The 24154-nt window shown below is 40.7% G+C and overlaps 1 protein-coding gene across 2 annotated transcripts in view; it reads left to right on the top strand.

Moving 5' to 3' along the window:
• Positions 1–24154, top strand: part of golim4a (golgi integral membrane protein 4a) — a 99566-nt gene that overhangs the window by 29691 nt on the left and 45721 nt on the right. For both annotated transcript variants that reach the window (XM_060924060.1, XM_060924062.1), the window contains exon 2: positions 17824–17898. In XM_060924060.1, the coding sequence (XP_060780043.1) occupies positions 17824–17898 (75 nt within the window). The remainder of the gene's footprint in view (positions 1–17823; positions 17899–24154) is intronic.

The following is a 24154-nucleotide window of genomic DNA, read 5'->3' as shown; positions in this document are numbered from 1 at the left end:
CCTCACAGCAAGAAGGTCCTGGGTTCGAGCCCCGGGGCCGGCGAGGGCCTTTCTGTGCGGAGTTTGCATGTTCTCCCCGTGTCCGCGTGGGTTTCCTCCGGGTGCTCCGGTTTCCCCCACAGTCCAAAGACATGCAGGTTAGGTTAACTGGTGACTCTAAATTGACCGTAGGTGTGAATGTGAGTGTGAATGGTTGTCTGTGTCTATGTGTCAGCCCTGTGATGACCTGGCGACTTGTCCAGGGTGTACCCCACCTTTCGCCTGTAGTCAGCTGGGATAGGCTCCAGCTTGCCTGCGACCCTGTAGAAGGATAAAGCGGCTACAGATAATGAGATGAGATTTGAACTGTAATCAAAAAAATTTCCACAGTGGAGGCCAGATAAAGCGATAGATAGATAGATATATGGGTCCGTCCCAGTTTCTGAGACGGACCCATCTATCTATCTGTCTGTCTGTCTGTCTGTCTGTCTGCAGTTTGTTGTAAATATCTACCACACATTACAATATCAGTAGACATTTTATATTTTGGTTTAAGGAATGACATGCGACCTTTTGACCTGGATTTTCATGTGGTTACAATGTCAGTTGCCTGTTGGCATTTATTGGTAAACTACAAAACTAGAAATTAATACAGACAACAACAAATGATTAACAAAATGTGATCTATAAACATACTTCGAAAATGGAACAAAAAGATTTCCTGGCACAGGTTAAACATTATCAGTTCATTTGTTTGCAAACATTAGAATTACTCCCTCATTTATGTACGTAAGCACCAACATCGATATACAGTATTTATGTAAAATATATTTTGTATTAAATAAAAGTCTATGTAAAACAAATTTTAAATAAAAACTATGTTTTATTAACTTAATACCACGTACTGATTTTTGTTGTTGTTGTTGTTGTAAATAATCACCTGGATGTCAATAATTGTGGAACGGTGTCGATAACTGTGGACAAAGGTGTTGATAATTGTGGAACGGTGTCATGTGATCTGATACGCTAAGTAATCGGGAATCAACTCCTTTTTTTTTTTTTCCAACGGAAGTTTGAATAATTATTCATGCACAATTTACGTATTGAAAGTCTTTTCTACTTTTGCAATGGCCAAAAGATCGTTAAGGTGTCAGTAATTGTAGCCGCCACTCTAGCTAACTCATTCTCATTCTTTCCATATGTCTTCCTAAGATGGTCTCCGCAATCCACCAGTATTATTACATGAAGCATAATCTGTCTGAATATCTTTCTGCTTGTTTGTTTGTTTGTCTGTGTATCTGTCTGTCTGTCTGTCTGAACAGAGTTCAATGTGCCTTAGTTTAAATATCAACTCGGGCTCTTTGGTTCTTTCACTGTGGTTCGTTTAGTTACATCAGGATTTATGTGGCCTTGGAAGTTTCATTTGGATATCTGCATGTCTGTCGATCCAGCTCTTATCAATCTGTTTTTTCTTTATTCATTAAAAGTCACTTCATGTCTTAAAGTAATGATGGATGTCGTTTCTCTTTACTTGGTTGTTCGGTTCTTGACATAATATGGATTGCTACAGTTGTGGAATAGGGCTATTTACTGTATTGTTATTATTTACGATTTACTGTTTGATCGCAAATGTATTAAGAAGGCAAGAAATTGCACTAATTAACTTTTGATGAGGCACCTGTTAATTGAAAAGCATTCCAGGTGACTTCCTCATGAAGCTGGTTAAGATAATGCCAATGGAGCACTTGCATGTGACGTCACAGCCGATCCAGATTGTGACAGACGCCATCGTGTCGGTCAAACGCCATAGTCCGCCTTCTACTTCTGGTTCTACTTCTGCTTTTACTTCTACCTTTTCTTCTGGAAAACCCTACTATATACAATTCTACTACAACGGCTGCGGCTACAAGCTCTCCCTACCTGTGCACGTTTTTTATGTTTTTTGTGTGTATTTTTGCGTGTTGTTCGTCTGTACCGGACTTCAATATCCACTACAACCGTATGGACTTACTGGACATTGGTTTCCAGCAGAAAATGACGGTTTGTAGCGATTTCCATCGCATGCACAACATTCCGGACGAGAAAAAAAAAACATTCCGGACGAGATAGCGAGACCAGCGGGGTCTCAGTGGATTGTTATCGGAAGCAAAGCGAAGGAGGCGGCGCCGGGAGCAAAAGCGAGGCTGCAGGCAGAGCCGGCCTGTTGACTAAGCTCAGAAAACAGCCACTCAAATCTCCACTGCCAAGCCTCTACCTCTCCAACGCCAGATCCATGTAAACAAGACGGATGATTTGGAATTACAGCTGGAATTACCTTATTCTATTCTATAATCGGCTGGTCAGTGCTATACTCAATACTTAAGTGACTTACCCATCCAATGAGGATTCTTGTTACAAGATGCCACATCTGAGTCGCTGACAAATCCTGAATTTCTGTAGAGATAACTGTCCAGAGATTTATAAGCATGCAGTGCTTCACCACTGAACAGCGAGGGAAAGTTAATGAAGTAATTATACACGTCCGGGTATTCCGCTGGCAGTTCAAAATCCAGTCGTGAAAACTCCGTCCGGTAAGCCATAAGGGTCACAAATCTGTAGATCGTTTATTTTAGACATATATCTAGTTATCTGTTCATTAGAAAAATGAGCCATGTAGTCCGTCGGTTGAAATTGATCCATTCCGTACACTAGTGCAGCAGTATTCAGCGGTGTTTTTGACCGACAAGATGGCGGTTGTGTACTTTCCGGTCACGTGACTGCAAGATCTCTATTGTGTGTCAAGCACCATCAAGGTAAACGCTAGATACTTTGAAGAATCTAAAATAGGAAACATTTTGTTTGAAACTTTTTTTTAACACACAATTCCATATATGTCCCTTTTGTTATTTCATAGTTTTGATGTCTTCAGTATTGTTCTTCAATGTAGAAAATAATCAAAATGCAGAAAATCGTATGAATGAGTTGGGGTGTACAAACTTTTTTGAATGGCCCTTTTTTTTTTTTTTTTAAAATTAAAAACAGAATGAAGTTCCAGAGTACACATCTTAACCAGAGGACAGTCTGTAAAAATAGTCTGTTGTACTTGCAGGTCGACTCTTCATGTTGAAATGTACCTCAGTGCAGGGTTTTTTTTTAAATTCATAAATATTTGATTTCTATCATTTGTGTCAAAAAATAAATTAAGAGTTTTTTTTTTCAAAATAATTGTATGATAAAATTGATTAATTTTCTATTTTGCTACATGCAATGAAAAATATAAGTGAAATAAATAGCGGTTTCCATTTATTTATTTATTTATTTATTTGAAGAGGAGGAAAAAACCGCAGTGTACCCTGACCTGTCAGTGCGGCTTTGTGTAACTCTAACGATAACATTAGGCTTAGGGAAAAGTGCAGTGCAATCAGATATCGCGATGATCCACACACAGCCAGATGCTGCTGTTCGACAGGCGATTATCACATTCATAGAGATTTGTAGAATTTTTATATGAAATGGCACTTCCTGGAGAAAGTTATGTGTTGATATGGGTGGAAAAAATAAGATTAATATTAACCTGTAATATAGCCTATTTCTTGTTACGGTTGTTAACGAAGGAGGTTAAAGGGTAGATTGTGACCAGGCTGCATTTTTAAGCCAAAAAAAAAATTGCCCCCAACGTCTCACAGCAACTTTACCTGAGTGTAATGTTACTGTCTGAGGAAAATCCTAAGCATTAGCCAGGCTTGTCGTACTCGAGTCTGACTTGTGCCCTAATTTTAAGGACTCGTGACTCAACTCGGACTTGAGCACTGATGACTCGGACTCGTGCATTAACTGCATTCGGATTCGTAAATTGGAGACGAGGACTCGGATTTTTTCTTTATTTTTTTGTAACATGCCATAATAATTTGGCATAAGATATATCTACATTAATTTTTGTACTAATTTCATGCAAGAGTGTCACACCTGCGTGCCTTGGTGTGTGCATCAGATAGACCAGGGGTCACCAAACTTTTTTCTCTGGGGGCCACATTGTTGTTCCTGACTGTGATGGGGGGCCGGGATCGGGTTAGCTATATAACATAGAATTGTATGACCCAGACAAATATGACCACCAGCAGGCCTCATTGTGTAGTAGAGATTACTAGCCTGGCACAGCCATCCCCACTACTACACTATATCCCCACTACTACACTATATCCCCACTACAGTATATCCCCACTACAGTATATCCCCACTACTATATCCCCACTACTATATCCCCACTACTATATCCCCACTACAGTATATCCCCACTGCAGTATATCCCCATTACAGTATATCCACTCTACTATATCCACACTACTATATCCCCACTACAGTATATCCCCCACTACTATATCCCCCACTACTATATCCCCACTACACTATATCCACACTACTATATCCCCCACTACTATATCCCCACTACAGTATATCCACACTACTATATCCCCACTACAGTATATCCCCACTACAGTATATCCCCACTACAGTATATCCCCACTACAGTATATCCCCACTACTATATCCCCACTACTATATCCCCACTACAGTATATCCCCCACTACTATATCCCCACTACAGTATATCCCCCACTACTATATCCCCACTACTATATCCCCACTACTATATCCCCACTACAGTATATCCCCCACTACTATATCCCCACTACAGTATATCCCCCACTACTATATCCCCACTACTATATCCCCACTACTATATCCCCACTACAGTATATCCCCACTACTATATCCCCACTACAGTATATCCCCGCTACTATATCCCCACTACAGTATATCCCCACTACTATATCCCCACACTACTATATCCCCACACTACTATATCCCCACTACAGTATATCCCCACTACTATATCCCCACACTACTATATCCCCACACTACTATATCCCCACACTACTATATCCCACACTACTATATCCCACACTACTATATCCCCGCTACTATATCCCCGCTACTATATCCCCACTACTATATCCCCACTACAGTATATCCCCACTACTATATCCCCACTACAGTATATCCCCGCTACTATATCCCCACTACAGTATATCCCCACTACTATATCCCCACACTACTATATCCCCACACTACTATATCCCCACTACAGTATATCCCCACTACTATATCCCCACACTACTATATCCCCACACTACTATATCCCCACACTACTATATCCCACACTACTATATCCCACACTACTATATCCCCGCTACTATATCCCCGCTACTATATCCCCGCTACTATATCCCACACTACTATATCCCCACTACTATATCCCACACTACTATATCCCCACACTACTATATCCCCACACTACTATATCCCACACTACTATATCCCACACTACTATATCCCCACACTACTATATCCCCACTACTATATCCCCACTACAGTATATCCCCGCTACTATATCCCCCACTACAGTATATCCCCCACTACTATATCTCCACTACAGTATATCCCCCACTACTATATCTCCACTACAGTATATCCCCACTACTATATCCCCACTACAGTATATCCCCACTACAGTATATCCCCACTACAGTATATCCCCACTACTATATCCCCACTACTATATCCCCACTACTATATCCCCACTACAGTATATCCACACTACTATATCCCCACTACTATATCCCCACTACAGTATATCCCCGCTACTATATCCCCCACTACAGTATATCCCCCACTACTATATCTCCACTACAGTATATCCCCCACTACTATATCTCCACTACAGTATATCCCCACTACAGTATATCCCCACTACAGTATATCCCCACTACAGTATATCCCCACTACAGTATATCCCCACTACTATATCCCCACTACTATATCCCCACTACAGTATATCCCCACTACAGTATATCCCCACTACTATATCCCCACTACTATATCCCCACTACAGTATATCCCCGCTACTATATCCCCACTACAGTATATCCCCACTACAGTATATCCCCACACTACTATATCCCCACACTCAGGGCTCGAAATTAACTTTTTTCCTTTGTGTCCCCCAGTGGTCCCGAATTCTGTGTTGTATTGTCCCGAATGGAAGCAATAGTGTCCCCATTTTTTTCCTCTCTGAAATAACCAGTGGTTAATATTATCATATGAAGTTACTATTATATTTGTAACTATGCGATTTTATGTGTCAGCCCTGTGATGACCTGGCGACTTGTCCAGGGTGTACCCCGCCTTTCGCCCGTAGTCAGCTGGGATAGGCTCCAGCTTGCCTGCGACCCTGTAGAAGGATAAAGCGGCTGGAGATAATGAGATGAGATCTAGCTCATTCAGAAAATGTTTCAACTCCCTACATCTGCAGTACACTTTAGTTGAAAATAAGACCCCTTTTATGTTCATTTCATCTACTTATACCTTGAACATCTGTTGGCACTTATAAGGCCAACTTATAATTTTCACCATTACCGTTATCCATTTTTATGAACTTTCCGTTATCCATTTTTATGAACTTTCCGTTATCCATTACCGTTATCCATTTTTATGAACTTTCCGTTATCCATTTTTATGAACTTTCCGTTATCCATTTTATGAACTTTCGCTGCCGAAACGTGGGTGCAAATGTTAGCAACATCAGCATAGTGGCAGGTCCGAGCCTAGTTGTGCTGCTGACTGACTAAACTTTCTGAACTAGAAAGACACCAAGAAAACTCACTTATTCTGTTGAACGGTATCTTCCGTCAATATCATCCACATCATTCCTGTTGTATTTTATAACGTGTCTAACAGTGTTCATTCAGTTCATTCAGTTGCTAGCGTTGCCTGCAGACCAGGCGATGACACTTTGGATCCTGAAGGTCCCGGAGACGTTATGTCTGGGCTTTCAGTTTCTTCCCCGCGGTCGGTCCGCTTCAACCACTTCAGCATTTTTGTTCTGGCAAGAGTCGGCGCAGCGTGTGCGGTAGCAATTCCATTCCAAGTCCATATAATGCGGACTCCGGCCGAAGATTCTAGAACAGAATGCGCTGCTCTGTAGCCTACGGATGCAGGTGCATCGAAAGTGTAGCTACTATGTATTTTTTGCTGTTAACGTTTTAAAATTAAAATTGACAAATTAGGTGAATGTCTACGTATGTGTTACGGCTTTGTAAATAATATTAATGTAGAACTTTTTTTCTAGATCTATTTTTTTTCCATTGTCCCGGGATTGTCCCAGATATGATAATTTTGTGTCCCGATGACATTTTTTATGGTCCCCGGGACATCGGGACACCGTTAGTTTCGAGCGCTGCCCACACTACTATATCCCCACTACAGTATATCCCCACTACTATATCCCCACTACTATATCCCCACTACTATATCCCACACTACTATATCCCCACACTACTATATCCCACACTACTATATCCCCGCTACTATATCCCCACACTACTATATCCCCACACTACTATATCCCCACACTACTATATCCCCACTACTATATCCCCACTACAGTATATCCCCGCTACTATATCCCCCACTACAGTATATCCCCCACTACTATATCTCCACTACAGTATATCCCCACTACTATATCCCCACTACACTATATCCCCACTACTATATCCCCACTACAGTATATCCCCACTACAGTATATCCCCACTACTATATCCCCACTACAGTATATCCCCACTACAGTATATCCACACTACTATATCCCCACTACTATATCCCCACTACAGTATATCCCCACTACAGTATATCCCCACTACAGTATATCCACACTACTATATCCACACTACTATATCCCCACTACAGTATATCCCCACTACAGTATATCCCCACTACTATATCCCCACTACAGTATATCCCCACTACTATATCCCCACTACTATATCCCCACTACAGTATATCCCCACTACTATATCCCCACTACAGTATATCCACACTACTATATCCCCACTACAGTATATCCACACTACTATATCCCCACTACAGTATATCCCCACTACACTATATCCCCACTACTATATCCCCACTACTATATCCACACTACAGTATATCCCCACTACTATATCCCCACTACAGTATATCCCCACTACTATATCCCCACTACAGTATATCCCCACTACTATATCCCCACTACAGTATATCCCCACTACAGTATATCCCCACTACAGTATATCCCCCACTACAGTATATCCCCCACTACTATATCCCCACTACAGTATATCCACACTACTATATCCCCACTACAGTATATCCCCACTACAGTATATCCCCACTACAGTATATCCCCACTACTATATCCACACTACAGTATATCCCCACTACAGTATATCCCCCACTACAGTATATCCCCCACTACAGTATATCCCCCACTACTATATCCCCACTACAGTATATCCCCACTACAGTATATCCACACTACACTATATCCCCACTACTATATCCCCACTACTATATCCCCACTACAGTATATCCACACTACTATATCCACACTACAGTATATCCCCACTACACTATATCCCCACTACTATATCCCCACTACAGTATATCCCCACTACTATATCCCCACTACTATATCCCCACTGCAGTATATCCCCACTACAGTATATCCCCACTACTATATCCCCACTGCAGTATATCCCCACTGCAGTATATCCCCACTACAGTATATCCCCACTACTATATCCCCACTACAGTATATCCACACTACTATATCCCCACTACAGTATATCCACACTACTATATCCCCACTACAGTATATCCCCACTACAGTATATCCCCACTACTATATCCCCACTACTATATCCCCACTACTATATCCCCACTACTATATCCACACTACAGTATATCCCCACTACAGTATATCCCCACTACTATATCCCCACTACAGTATATCCCCACTACAGTATATCCACACTACAGTATATCCCCACTACAGTATATCCCCCACTACTATATCCCCACTACAGTATATCCACACTACTATATCCCCACTACAGTATATCCACACTACTATATCCCCACTACAGTATATCCCCACTACAGTATATCCCCACTACTATATCCACACTACAGTATATCCCCACTACTATATCCCCACTACAGTATATCCCCACTACTATATCCACACTACAGTATATCCCCACTACAGTATATCCCCCACTACTATATCCCCACTACAGTATATCCACACTACTATATCCCCACTACAGTATATCCCCACTACAGTATATCCCCACTACAGTATATCCCCACTACACTATATCCCCACTACAGTATATCCCCACTACACTATATCCCCACTACTATATCCCCACTACTATATCCCCACTACTATATCCCCACTACTATATCCACACTACAGTATATCCCCACTACACTATATCCCCACTACAGTATATCCCCACTACTATATCCCCACTACTATATCCACACTACAGTATATCCCCACTACTATATCCCCACTACAGTATATCCCCACTACTATATCCCCACTACAGTATATCCCCACTACAGTATATCCCCACTACTATATCCACACTACAGTATATCCCCACTACTATATCCACACTACAGTATATCCCCACTACTATATCCACACTACAGTATATCCCCACTACTATATCCACACTACAGTATATCCCCACTACAGTATATCCCCACTACAGTATATCCCCCACTACTATATCCCCACTACAGTATATCCCCCACTACTATATATCCCCACTACTATATCAACACTTGATTCCTGGCACATATTTGTTTATCTTTACTAGTGGTTTGCAAAAGTAGTAATTGAGTCTATACACTTTGTTTTAATTTGAAATACCACAGATATTCCATTTATTTATTTTCTAATAAAAATAACATCAAAGCTGTCAAGGTAAGAAACATCTGCCTAGTTGAGGTGATTGACACTGGCAAAGGTGAGTGGAAAATTATAAATTGTAGGTAGGCCTGTTGATATTATTAATAATATTAATAGTAATTGTGTGCAGCACTTAATAAAGGTCAAATAAATAGGCCTATAAAATAAATACATTTAAAAAAACAGTGAAATTATAATAATATGAGCAATAGATCAATAGATCACAGCAGTTGTGCTGTGTCCTGCACGTCATTGCTCTCATCCATGGCTAAAACAAAAAACTCGAATTCTGACGCTTTCTCATTCAGCTGGTCATACACGTTGTCCCCCAAATCTTCGGTTCGCCTGGTCATAGTAGGTGCGGAGAGACTCACCGCGTTGAGCGCATCCTTCTTGTCGGGACACACCTCCTTGGCCACAGCAAACATGCATACTTTAACAAAGTCCCCATCAGTAAACGGCTTTCCATGGGTAGCTAGTAGGTGAGCTACCTTACAGCTAGCTCGGACAGCAGCCTGGTTGATCTGGGTTTGGCGAAGGAATACATTCTGTTGTGCAGCCAGTCCGCATTTCATCCTCCGAATCCTGTCTTCTCTTGTTTGCCCTCGCAAACTAGCATACTCTTTGTGGCGGGTTTCGTAGTGACGACGCAGATTATATTCTTTGAAAAGCGACACACTTTCTTTACATACAAGACAAACTGCATGGTCCTTGCACCGAACGAAAAAATAATCGGTGGTCCACTGTTCTTTAAAAACTCTGCACTCTCTGTCAGCTTTTCGCTTACCGCTAGCCATTTTGCTGTCCTGAACACTGACAGTTCTCTGCGCATGCGCTGCCTGTCACTGCTTGATCGCGAGCATATGACGAAAATTCAGAAAATATGAATAGTTCATTTTATAACTAAATATCAATTTTAATTGATAAAATCAACAACATACAAGATGCAGACATGTTATTATTTGCCAAAAAGCAATTTAAAAAAATAGGCCATGACCACTTTTGGGGATTGCCTCATAGGGCCGGTTCAAGTGGTGGGGGGCAGAGGGGCTGGGGGGCCGGTCAAAGGGGGGTGGTGGGCCGGAGTCGGCCCGCGGGCCGTAGTTTGATGATCCCTGAGATAGACTCTCGGGCACGCTCCGGACTCTCGTGCGCCGTAAATGACTCGTACCTGCACAGGATTAAGGTGCAGTCAGCATTCCTATATATAAACTGTGCAAACACTTACATTGCGAAGTATTGAGTTGCGTTGCTGACACGTTACCGAGCCTTATTTCCTTGTTTGGGTTCCTGATCCCTGATTTCCTGTTTCTCGTCTTTTGATTCTGCCGAGTCTATGATAGCCTGTTTGTTACTCGCTTGACCTATTGCCTGTTTCACTGTTTTCTGATTTTGCCTGCCGTTCTGGATTGTTTACCTGTCTTCACTTGTATTAATAAACAAGTGCACATTCACCTATTCATATGTCCATGTTCAGGAACAAACTAATGTTAATGGCGGTAAAACAGCCACCGTGAAATGGTGCAGTTGGAGTCTTGTTCTCAGACTCGACTCGGATCAATAGTGGACTCGACTTGCAATTTTTTTAATGACTCGGACTTGAACACTGGGGACTCGGACTGGACTCAGACTCTAGGTTTAGTGACTTGACTACAACACTGGCATTATCCTTACAGCTAAAGTATTCAGAGAGACTGAAGATGTAAAAAATTAGGAGAATATAGGCGTAATACACTACTATGAGTGTCCATTGTGACCACTGTGGGTCTCTTGTAATTTTTCGCACTGGGAAATACTGTGCTACATAAAAGTTGACTAGTGTTTGGTCCATGTATTAACGTGCCTACAGAGTTGGGTCTGAGAACTGATGATGATGATGGCGTACTTGGATATGGGAGCAGAACTTCCACGTTTGAGCATCTCAGGCTTTTTTATCTTTAATTTTTTTGGCAACTCCGACAAATAACTTTGGGTGGAACCCCTGTTCCTCTGTCTGTTAGTTCGGAGAGTGTCTGTTTTTATTTCCTTAATTGACAATTACGTGCCTGTAATATCAACTGTCATGATATTTTAATAAGGAAACATTACAATCACTTTTAGATATCGCCCAGCTCTATAGGACAGTAAACTATTGTTTGGTGTTTGATATTCTGTATTATTATACATCCAGGACCCTTTTTTTTTTTCAATGGAATAAAAACATGCGTCCTATTCCCTTCTAGCGGGTTTCATTCATTTGGTTTGATAGCATGCAATATTGTTAGCATATCGCTTATCCTACTTGTATTATGCCACTCTACCCGATGGAGAATGAGCGTTGAATACGGTTTACGATATTGCGTGGTTGTCAAGACAACATGACATCACACGTCGGAGACGTAAAACCTCCACGCTAGCAAGCGACTGTGACAATTTGTAAACAAACATGGCCACCAGGTTTGCTTTGTTAAATACGGAAGATTTTAAGAGAATTTTGAAAGAGAAAGACGCATCGAACACCCGAAAGGAATGTGTATTAACCCTCATCCTACCATGCTATTTTACACCTTAATCTTACCATGTGGGGTCTGTTTGGACCCCAATACTTTTCTTTAAAATTAAAGCTTATAAAGACAAAATCACCAGATAAGTTTTGTTCAGAACATCTTGTATTAATAACAGCAATACACTAAAGGGCCCCAAGGCATAAAGAACACACTTAACCTTCATCCTACCAGCCAATTTTACATACACAAACTACCAGGCGGGGTCCATATGGACCCCAGGAGGGAATACCTTGAAATCAATGCAGTAAGAACCAATTCAATGCAGCAAACAGACATAACTTTATTGAAGAACAAAATCCACTATGGCTGAATATCAATGATGTATTATAAATGCAATAATATTGCAATAACTAGCATACATGTAGCAAATTATAGCGCCACAAAAAAAATTGGCATTATATACATGATTTTTGCAGCTCATGCAGCTGTAAAACATTCTGGATTACAACTTAAGTCTTTTCTTACAGAATTTAAAACAAAAAAGTAATTGTAAAATAATTTCGGGCTTTTGTTTTGCAGCCTGTGCTTATTGCAGCAGTGGGGTCCACATGGACCCCAAGAAGGAATGCCTTGGTAGTTTCATTATGGAACATAAAAGAAATAAAAGAAGTTAACTTTCAGTGTGCTATTCAATTATAAAATGAAAGACAGATAAACTTTACTCTGGGGTCCGGTTGGACCCCAGTAACAAATTAATTATGGCTTCACAATGCAAAAAGCTGATCTTCCGGTGCATTAGTGTTTTAATTAAGACATAAATTCCGACAAATTCATAAAACGGTGAGGCAGTATGTCACATATTTTTAAAATGGCAAACAAACATATAGGTGCGGGGTCCAGATGGACCCCACTTGGTAGGATGAAGGTTATTATTAATAATAATAATAATAATAATAAGTGTTGCCAGGCAAAACAAACCTCGCCCGGTAGCACTTATTTTAGTATTATAACAACTGATTCAATCCCACTAGTGTGGTCTCTGTTCTTTCAAGGTCACTAATACTAATAAGAACGTTTTGTTTCCTAAGTGTAGTGTAAAGACTAAACATCTGCCAAAAAGCTAAAAAAAAAAAAAAACCTTCGAAAACTCTTCATTTGACCTTTCAGAAGGACCAAACAAAAGCTGTGATAATCAAAAGGTAAATTTTCTTAAAATAAACACCACTTACTTGATATCGAATCAGTAGCCTTGGCGAACCACGAGGTGAATTTCGTTCATCTTTTTATTTGCTGATTATCTTCCGATACTACTTTCGTGTGTGTATATATAACGAGGTTTCTCTTATTCTGTTTCTGGTTCTGATTGGTTACGAAGTTTGTCAAGAAATAGAATGGGTAATTGAACTTGATCAGGATAAGTGCTGATTGGTTACAAACACTATGTCCTAGATCACTCACTCGTTCACTACGCCCTACTCACGATATAGGGAATTGCTATATAGAGTTCTACAGTATATAGTGGGCTTATTGATTAAATGATAATTCTTTGCCCTGGCCTCTTTTTTCCCTTCTTTGCCGCGGCACTACCTTTCGTGATAATGCTTTGAGTGCACCATATAGGGTGTAATAATGCTCACTATACATTCGGACAGCGCTACAAAATGGTGACCTGACTATATAGTCCACTATGTAGTGAGTAGGGAGTGATTTGGCGGCACGGTGGTGTAGTGGTTATCACTGTTGCCTCACAGCAAGAAGGTTCCGGGTTCGAACCTCGGGGCCTTTCTGTGTGGAGTTTGCATGTTCTCCTAGTGTCTGCGTGGGTTTCCTCCGGGTGCTTCGGTTTCCCCCACAGTTCAAAGACATGCAGATTCGGTACAATGGGGCCACTGTAATTGGCACAAGCTGTAGTGGTTTCCCAGCCATAATGTATGTACAGTTGAAACCGTATATTTACATACACTTTAGGAAAAGACACAATCTTTTTTTTTTTCTCATAGTCAGACATGAAATCAGACATTGACTTTAACTTTTTCATGTCTGTCTGAATATTTAAAATTATTTCAATGTACTTAATGCCAAATTAATCAGAGAAGGAGTTTTTTATTCAATATTTTAATTGCTTTTATCAAATCAGAAGTTTACATACACTTCATCAGTACTTGGTACAATTGCCCTTAAACTGTCTGACTTGGATCAAACGTTTTGGATAACCTTCAATAAGCTTTGCACAATACTTGACAGGAATTTTGGCCCATTCCTCTTGACAGAACTGGTATAACTGGGCCATATTTTTTGGCTGCTTTGCATGCACATGTCGTTTCGGCTCTGCCCACAAATGCTCAATAGGGTTGAGGTCGGGGCTTTGTGATGGCCACTCCAAAACATTGACTTTGTTGTCATCAAGCCATTTTTTGACCAGTTTGGCGGTGTGCTTCGGGTCATTGTCCATTTGGAAGACCCATTTGCGGCCAAGCTTTAACTTCCTGGCAGATGCTTTCAGGTGTTGGTTCAGTATCTCCACATACTGTTCCTTCTTCATTACTCCATTGATTTTGTGAAGTGCACCAGTACCTCCTGCAGCAAAACAACCCCAAAACATGATGCTGCCTCCGCCATGTTTCACTGTTGGTATGGTGGTGTTAGGATTGTAAGCGTCTCCTTTTTTTCTCCAAACATATCATTGTTGATTATGGCCAAACAGCTCAATTTTAGTTTCATCCGACCACAAGACATGTCTCCAAAAATTGAGATCCTTTCCCCTGTGTTCATTTGCAAACTGTAATCTGGCCTGTTTATGTTTGTGTTGGAGTAATGGCTTTCTCCTGGCAGAGTGGCCTTTCAGCCCATGTTGGTGCAGAACTCGTTTCACCGTGGACAGTGACACACTCTTACCAGCTTCAGCCATCATCTTCACGAGGTCCTTTGCATTCATTCTTGGGTTCTTACGCACAGCACTGACCAGAACCCGCTCATCTCTGGGACTCAGAATCCGTCTCCTTCCTGTGCGGTATGATGGCTCGACATTCCCACATTGTTTATACTTTCGTATAATGGTTTGAACTGAAGACCGTGGCACCTTCAGGCTTCTTGAAATTTCCCCCAAAGATGAGCCAGACTTGTGCAAGTTAACCATTCTTAGTCTGAGATCTTGATCAATTTCTTTAGATTTACCCATGTTGTGTACAAGGAAGCACTGTGTTTGAGGTGTTCCTTAAAATACAATCACAGGTGTGTGTCTCAGGTGTGTCTCCAATTAATTCACATGTTGCCAATTAACCTATCAGAAGCTTCCAAAGACATGACATCATCATCTGGGCGTTCCTAAATTGTTTAAAGGCACACAAACTGCAGTGTATGTAAACTTCTGATTTGATAAAAGCAATTAAAATATTGAATAAAAAACTCCTTCTCTGATTAATTTGGCATTAAGTACATTGAAATAATTTTAAATATTCAGACAGACATGAAAAAGTTAAAGTGAATGTCTGATTTCATGTCTGACTATGAGAAAAAAAAAGATTGTGTCTTTTCCTAAAGTGTATGTAAATATACGGTTTCAACTTTACATACGTATATAGATCTTGCTATGGCAAAGCTAATAAATCAAATCACATTCAGGACATTGGGACACCATTTGCACCAAGAATGATTTTGACCTTTTTGGTGACCGTGACCTTGACCGGATGACCCTCAAAATGCTGTTGGAGGTTCTGTTTGAGACCAATGCCTATCTATCCTGAAAGTTTCACGAAGATTGGTCCGGTCGTTTTCCTGTAATGTTGCGAACAAGGAAACCCCACCGAAAACAATACCTCACCCCCTGGTGGACTCCGTCCTGGGTGAGGTGGTGATGATGATGATGATGATATTGGGTGGCTTTTTTTCATGGTATATCAGATATATTCCATTCAGCTCGCATGATATTGAACGAGTCAAAGACGAGTTCTGTATCATGCTAGCTGAATGGAATGTATCTGATAGACCTCCCCCCAATAAATTAATTAAAAGCCAGCCAAAATTGATTTTTTTTTCATCATTCAAACAATTCTAAGTGCAGTTTAAGCCAAAAGCCTACATTGGAATGAAGAAGAGGGTAACGCTGATTTTAACAGCCTCCTAGAGGCTGTCCACACGGCAACGGATTCAGGTGAATCTGATAAAATTGTTTATCGTTTCGGCCTGGCGTCCACACGGCACCGGCGTTTTGGGTGCCCCAAAACGAGAACGGGTTCCAGAGTGGAAAAATCTGGCAACGGCACCATTGCGAAGTCGTCTGGATGAGTAGAACGGATTTGTTTACGATGACGTCACAACCACATGACTAGAACAAGCAGCACTCTCGCTGTTTTGTATGAACCACTGCATTGCATTCACTTTTGTATACAGCTTTTCTTTTAAATAAAACAAGTAACTGAACCATTTCTTGAATTTCTTTTTTTTTATTGGATAAGACTGCTTTTCAAAATGTTCACACACAATATAAAAAGTAATATAAATTATATAAAAATGCTTTTCAAAATGTTCACACACAATAAGAAAATTAAGTTATATAAAACTATGCACACTAATAAAACTAATTTGTACACACAGAAGGCACGATTTCCTCGCGTAGTCGCAGCCATCTTCTTCTTGTTGTTGTGTGTTTGTTCCTGAGAGTGCTTCACGCCGGGTAGAAGAAGGGGTTTATGCGCATGCGTCCTACTACTTCTATTGTTCTGGTGTCTCCGATGGGACCGTCTTACAGAGCACGTAGAGGTGTGGCATGTGTATTGCATCGTTTTCAGCAAGCGTTGCGTTGCCATATGTACCTGATATTTTACTGATCCGTTGCCCATGTGGACGCGATATTTTTTTAAATAAAATCTCGTTGCCATTGTCGTGTGGATGTAGCCCTAGAGACTGGATCATAATGGGTACCTGTTACTCATGTTGATTGAAAAGAGGTGTACAAGAGCTGAGCATTTAAGCCATTATTGCTTTGCCAAATGGGGGGGGAAGTAATGGAGGAGCCTGTCGGTGGGGCAGTGGCTCATGCACTTAGTGTGTGTGTGTTTATATACTACTGAGGACCTAATGTCCTCAAAAGAATAGTAAAATCTGACAATTGTGACTTTCTGGGGATATTCGGTCCCCACAAGGAAGTTGTTGTTGTTTTAACAAGAGCAAAAAACATAAGAGCCAAAAAGTTTCCTTTTCATTACTGAGGTTAAGGTTACTGAGGTTAAGGTTGGTATTAATTAGCTGCATTAAAAATGGTCAGTGGAAGGTCCTCACAAGGATCGTGAGACAAACGTGTGTGTGTGTGTGTGTGTGTGTGTGTGTGTGTGTGGGGTGTTAAAAACAGCACAGCTCACATTACCCATTCACCCGCTTGTCCAAGACCAGACTGGAATGTCTTTAACTACTGGATCTCTCTCTCTCTCTCTCTCTCTCTCTCTCTCTCTCTCTCTCTTCTCTATTCTGTTGAGAATGTTTACAATGTGTTTCTCCATCTTTCTCTGCTTGTAGTGGTGTATGAGCATCGGTCCAGGCTGGAGAAATCCCTTCAGAAAGAGCGACAAGAGCACAAAAAGTCCAAGGAAGGTACATAAATGCATGTTATTTGCTAAATGCCACACCTGTTCTTTAAAAAAATCACAACACATCGAACTAGTGCTGTACCCAGTGTATATTCACACTCCAGCCTGTTGAACAGAATTACAGAAGGACTTCAGTTCTGCTTCCAGATGTGTCCAGAAATAACGATCCATCATCGGTTCTATTATCTCTCGACTTGAATAGAACTGAACTGAAACATGTCCACCTCCCTCCACTGCCTGCTTCGAGAGAAAACCCGAGAATAGTGATGATAATTTGACGCAACTACACAAACAACGTAGTGTGTTGAATATGGAAGGAATAAAACCTGACTGACCATGCTGTAAATAAGAAAGTGATCCACACTGCGATGCTGGATTACTGTGTGATTGATTACACAACAGCCTGGAGTGTGTGATTTTCCCCTCATTCCACAAGGATTGCAATGTTAATATGTAGTGAAAATTCATTATGTCTGATAATTATAACTATTCTTTTAAGTTCGTTTCTTAAGACACGTATTTTTAAGTATGTTACCTCGCTTGTTGACAGTTTCGGCGAACACTTCCGCCTTCTTCAAAACAGTCACCAGATGTCGAGTGGTGACGTGCCTTATCAGCTGATGTTACTCTATGGAGGCGTGAACGTCCCGCCCAATTTGACAGGTAGTCCACGATAAAGGAAAATCACAGACACAAAAAAAGGAAAGAAACAAACAGACAAGAAAAAACACAGAAAAAACAAACCGGGGCTTTGTCACATTACCATACATAAAAGGAGTTACAGAACGCATCCAACGATCCATGAGGAAATACCACATCAACACCCCGGTCAAACCATACAAGAACCTCCGACAGCTGCTAGTTCACCCCAAAGATAAAATACAACTGGACAATAAATGCAATATCATATATGAAATCCCTTGCCGTTCATGCAATAAAGTCTATATTGGTGAAACGGGCAGATGCTTCCACACTCGCAGGAAAGAACACCAAATAGAATGTGAAAAAGAAACAACAAAAAGACTCACAAGATCCGGAAAAGAAAAAGCAAGCCAAGAAAACTTAAAATCAGCCATTTCAGACCACTGCAAACGACATAATCATATAATGAATTGGGAAGAGGCCAGAGTCATTCGCGCTGAAGAGAATAGATACCAGCGTTGGATTTTGGAGGCAGTGGAGATACGTAAGCGGGCGCAGAGGACCATGAACCGGGATGAGGGAGCGTACGCTCTGTCACATACCTGGAGCGCAGTCCTGGGGCAGCGACCTGACAGCAGGAGGCGTGGACTACCTGTCAAATTGGGCGGGACGTTCACGCCTCCATAGAGTAACATCAGCTGATAAGGCACGTCACCACTCGACATCTGGTGACTGTTTTGAAGAAGGCGGAAGTGTTCGCCGAAACTGTCAACAAGCGAGGTAACATACTTAAAAATACGTGTCTTAAGAAACGAACTTAAAAGAATTGCAATGTTAAATTTTTTCTTGAATGAAAAATTGCTTTTTAACTGTTTTTGCAATTCGATTTAATGTTAAGGAACAGTAAACAGTTGTTTCCTCACGAGCCTCTTGATTCTACCTGGTGCCGAGTTATGTATAAGATCACCATGCACCGAAAATCAATTTTAGTATAAATACGCAGGTGGTGATAGAAAATCAAGTGCTCTGATTGGTTGAGAAATTCGGACTATTTCTCGATAATCGACTCGGCAAAATGGCGGCCAATCACTTCATCACTGTAAGTCAGGAAGAATTACAAATGATGAAAGAAAATGCTGTTCCTAGAAGCACTAAAGGTGCTACGAAAGTTTGGTCTAAAACTATTCAAAGGTAAGGTGGAGTTGTGATTTATTTCATCTGTTTGAAAACAAAGTATTTTATGTGACTTGGCATAGATAAGTGACACGAGTCTGTGTTATGTCTTTATTACATTTGCATTCTGCTTTTGAGGTTTGAAATGTGTTTTTTTTTTTTTTTTTTTTTTTTTTTTTTAATAATCACCTGTGTATTTTTACTAAAACAATTATCTGCCTCAGGCTCAGTGAATATCAGTGATTTATTATACAGACGGGCCACTTTTTATAGAATAAAATCATGTATTTTATTCCCTTCTAGCAGGTTTACTGATGGCATGCAATACTGTTATCATATTGCTTATCCTCGTTGTATTACATTGCTCTCCCCAATGGAGAATGAGCATGCAGTATTGTTATAATATTGCACATTGTCAAGACAACATGTCACACGTCGGAGCTCATGCAAAGATCCAATGACAAAACTTTTCTGCTGCGCATGTGCACAATCATTTCTTTGTTGGCCGGGAAAGAGAGAAGACGAGGCTAATCCAATGCTCGGTTTAAGCACTAAAGAAATAAACTGAAACTAAAGACGCGCTGAACACCCGAAAGGCTACAAAAACTTCATTATCAAGTCAAGTTTATTTGTATAGCGCTTTTAACAATAAACATTGTCGCAAAGCAGCTTTACAGAATTTGAATGACTTAAAACAGGAGCTAATTTTATTCCTAATCTGTCCCCAATGAGCGCGACGGTGGCAAGGCACTATTCAAAGGTAAGGTGGAGTTGTGATTTATTTCATCTGTTTGAAAACAAAGTATTTTATGTGACTTGGCATAGATAAGTGACACGAGTCTGTGTTATGTCTTTATTACATTTGCATTCTGCTTTTGAGGTTTGAAATGTGTTTTTTTTTTTTTTTTTTTTTTTTTTTTTTAATAATCACCTGTGTATTTTTACTAAAACAATTATCTGCCTCAGGCTCAGTGAATATCAGTGATTTATTATACAGACGGGCCACTTTTTATAGAATAAAATCATGTATTTTATTCCCTTCTAGCAGGTTTACTGATGGCATGCAATACTGTTATCATATTGCTTATCCTCGTTGTATTACATTGCTCTCCCCAATGGAGAATGAGCATGCAGTATTGTTATAATATTGCACATTGTCAAGACAACATGTCACACGTCGGAGCTCATGCAAAGATCCAATGACAAAACTTTTCTGCTGCGCATGTGCACAATCATTTCTTTGTTGGCCGGGAAAGAGAGAAGACGAGGCTAATCCAATGCTCGGTTTAAGCACTAAAGAAATAAACTGAAACTAAAGACGCGCTGAACACCCGAAAGGCTACAAAAACTTCATTATCAAGTCAAGTTTATTTGTATAGCGCTTTTAACAATAAACATTGTCGCAAAGCAGCTTTACAGAATTTGAATGACTTAAAACAGGAGCTAATTTTATTCCTAATCTGTCCCCAATGAGCGCGACGGTGGCAAGGAAAAACTCCCTCAGACGACATGAGGAAGAAACCTTGAGAGGAACCAGACTCAAAAGGGAACCCATCCTCATTTGGGCAACAACAGACAACATGGCTATAATATTAACAGTTTTAACATGAAGTCAGTTTCGTTGATGTTATAACTCTTCATTGATGGAAACTTGAGTGCAAAACTGTTCATGACAACTGCAGTCCTAAAGTTAGCAAGCCAACTGTAGTCCTCAGCCATAAAAGCATTACTGTAAGAGTCCAGAGCGTCCTCCAGGTGTGACTTTCAACTGTCCACATGGGGCCGTCCTCCACAGGAGTGATGCGATGAGACTCCAACCAGACACAGGGCACCAGGATGGATCAGGCAGGTCCGAGGAGCAGAAGAGGTCAGCGTCTCGATCCCAGGACCGACATGTAACTCAGAGGGACTTGAGGGGGGAGAGAGAGAGAGAAAACACAGGTTGTTCGGTATGCCCAATGTCACCTGAATAAGTAGGAACAGTATACATATTGCACTGAGTACAAGCAGGGATTCTGGCAACTAACTATGACAGCATAACTAAAAGGGGGGAGCCAAAAGGTAACACAGGCATGAGGGAGCCCCGGGACATAAAGCAGCCAGCCACTACACCGTCAACAAACTCAAGTGAGCAAGCGAGTGGAGGACTGACAGCATCCATACATCCCAGTTTACCAAAACACTATGTCTGAGGATCCTCCAGATCTACTCCTTTACCTCATAAACACCATTAACAAAAGGCTTGACTAAACAGATATGTTTTCAGCCTAGACTTAAACGCTGAGACTGTATCTGATTCCCGAACATTACTTGGAAGGCTGTTCCATAACTGTGGGGCTTTGTAAGAAAAGGCTCCACCCCCTGATGTAGCCTTCACTATACGAGGTACCAGCAGATAGCCTGCACCTTTTGATCTAAGTAGGCGTGGCGGGTCATAGAGGACCAGTTCACTCAGGTACTGTGGTGCGAGATCATTCAGTGCTTTTAAAGGTCAATAGTAATATTTTATAATCGATACGAAATTTGATTGGGAGCCAAGGCAGTGTGGATAAGACAGGGGTGATGTGGTCATATTTCCTAGTTCTAGTAAGGACTCCTGCTGCTGCATTTTGAACTAACTGGAGCTTGTTTATGCACTTGTTGGAACATCCAGACAGTAAGGCATTACAGTAATCCAACCTGGAGATAACGAAAGCATGAACTAGTTTTTCCGCGTCATGTAGTGACATTCAATTTCCTATCTTATCTTATTTCTGAGATGAAAGAAAGCTATCCGGGTGATGTTATCAATGTGAGTTTTGAATGAAAGACTGGGGTCAATAAATCACTCCGAGGTCTTTTACTGTTGCACGTGAAGAAACAGAAAGGCCATCCAGAGTTACTGTGTAATCAGAAAACTTACTTCTAGCTGCATGTGGTCTGAGTACAAGTACTTCAGTCTTAGGAAGTTAATAAGCATCCAGTGTCTAATGTCCTTCACACATTCCTCAATTCTATTAAGCTGGTGTCTCTCATCAGGTTTTGCAGAAACATACAACTGTGTGTCATCAGCATAACAGTGGAAACGAATACAATGTTTATGAATAATAACACCCAGAGGTAACATACAGTGGTGCTTGAAAGTTTGTGAACCCTTTAGAATTTTCTATATTTCTGCATAAATATGACCTAAAACATCAGATTTTCACACAAGTCCTAAAAGTAGATAAAGAGAACCCAGTTAAACAAACGAGACAAAAATATTATACTTGGTCATTTATTTATTGAGGAAAATAATCCAATATTACATATCTGTGAGTGGCAAAAGTATGTGAACCTTTGCTTTCAGTATCTGGTGTGACCCCCTTGTGCAGCAATAACTGCAACTAAACGTTTCCGGTAACTGTTGCTCAGTCCTGCACACCGGCTTGGAGGAATTTTAGCCCATTCCTCTGTAAAGAACAGCTTCAACTCTGGGATGTTGGTGGGTTTCCTCACATGCACTGCTCACTTCAGGTCCTTCCACAACATTTCCATTCGATTAAGGTCAGGACTTTGAATTGACCATTCCAAAACATTCTTATTTAACCATTCTTTGGTAGAACGATTTTGTGTGCTTAGGGTCGTTGTCTTGCTGCATGACCCACCTTCTCTTGAGATTCAATTCATAGACAGATGTCCTGACATTTTCCTTTTAGAATTCGCTGGTATAATTCAGAATTCAAGTCAAGTTTATTTGTATAGCGCTTTTAACAATAAACATTGTCGCAAAGCAACTTTACAGAATTTGAACAACTTAAAACATGAGCTAATTTTATCCCTAATGTATCCCCAATGAGCAAGCCTGTGGCGACGGTGGCAAGGAAAAACTCCCTCACACGACATGAGGAAGAAACCTCGAGAGGAACCAGACTCAAAAGGGAACCCATCCTCATTTGGGCAACAATAGACAACATGACTGTAACATGAACAGTTTTAACATGAAGTCAGTTTTGTTGATGTTATAACTCTTTATTGATGGAAACTTGAGTGCAAAACTGTTCCTGACAACTGCAGTCCTAAGGTTAGCTGTCCTAATGAGACAAAAATGTTATACTTGGTCATTTATTTATTGAGGAAAATGATCCAATATTACATATCTGTGAGTGGCAAAAGTATGTGAACCTCTAGAATTAGCAGTTAATTTGAAGGTGAAATTAGAGTCAGGTGTTTTCAATCAATGGGATGACAATCAGGTGTGAGTGGGCACCCTGTTTTATTTAAAGAACAGGGATCTATCAAAGTCTGATCTTCACAACACGTTTGTGGAAGTGTATCATGGCAGGAACAAAGGAGATTTCTGAGGACCTCAGAAAAAGCGTTGTTGATGCTCATCAGGCTGGAAAAGGTTACAAAACCATTTCTAAAGAGTTTGGACACCACCAATCCACAGTCAGACAGATTGTGTTCAAATGGAGGAAATTCAA

This window comes from Neoarius graeffei, chromosome 6 (genome assembly GCF_027579695.1).
Source record: "Neoarius graeffei isolate fNeoGra1 chromosome 6, fNeoGra1.pri, whole genome shotgun sequence".
NCBI lineage: Eukaryota > Metazoa > Chordata > Actinopteri > Siluriformes > Ariidae > Neoarius > Neoarius graeffei.
The sequence above is the reverse complement of the archived record's forward strand: the minus strand, read 5'-3'. Positions and strand labels throughout refer to the sequence as shown.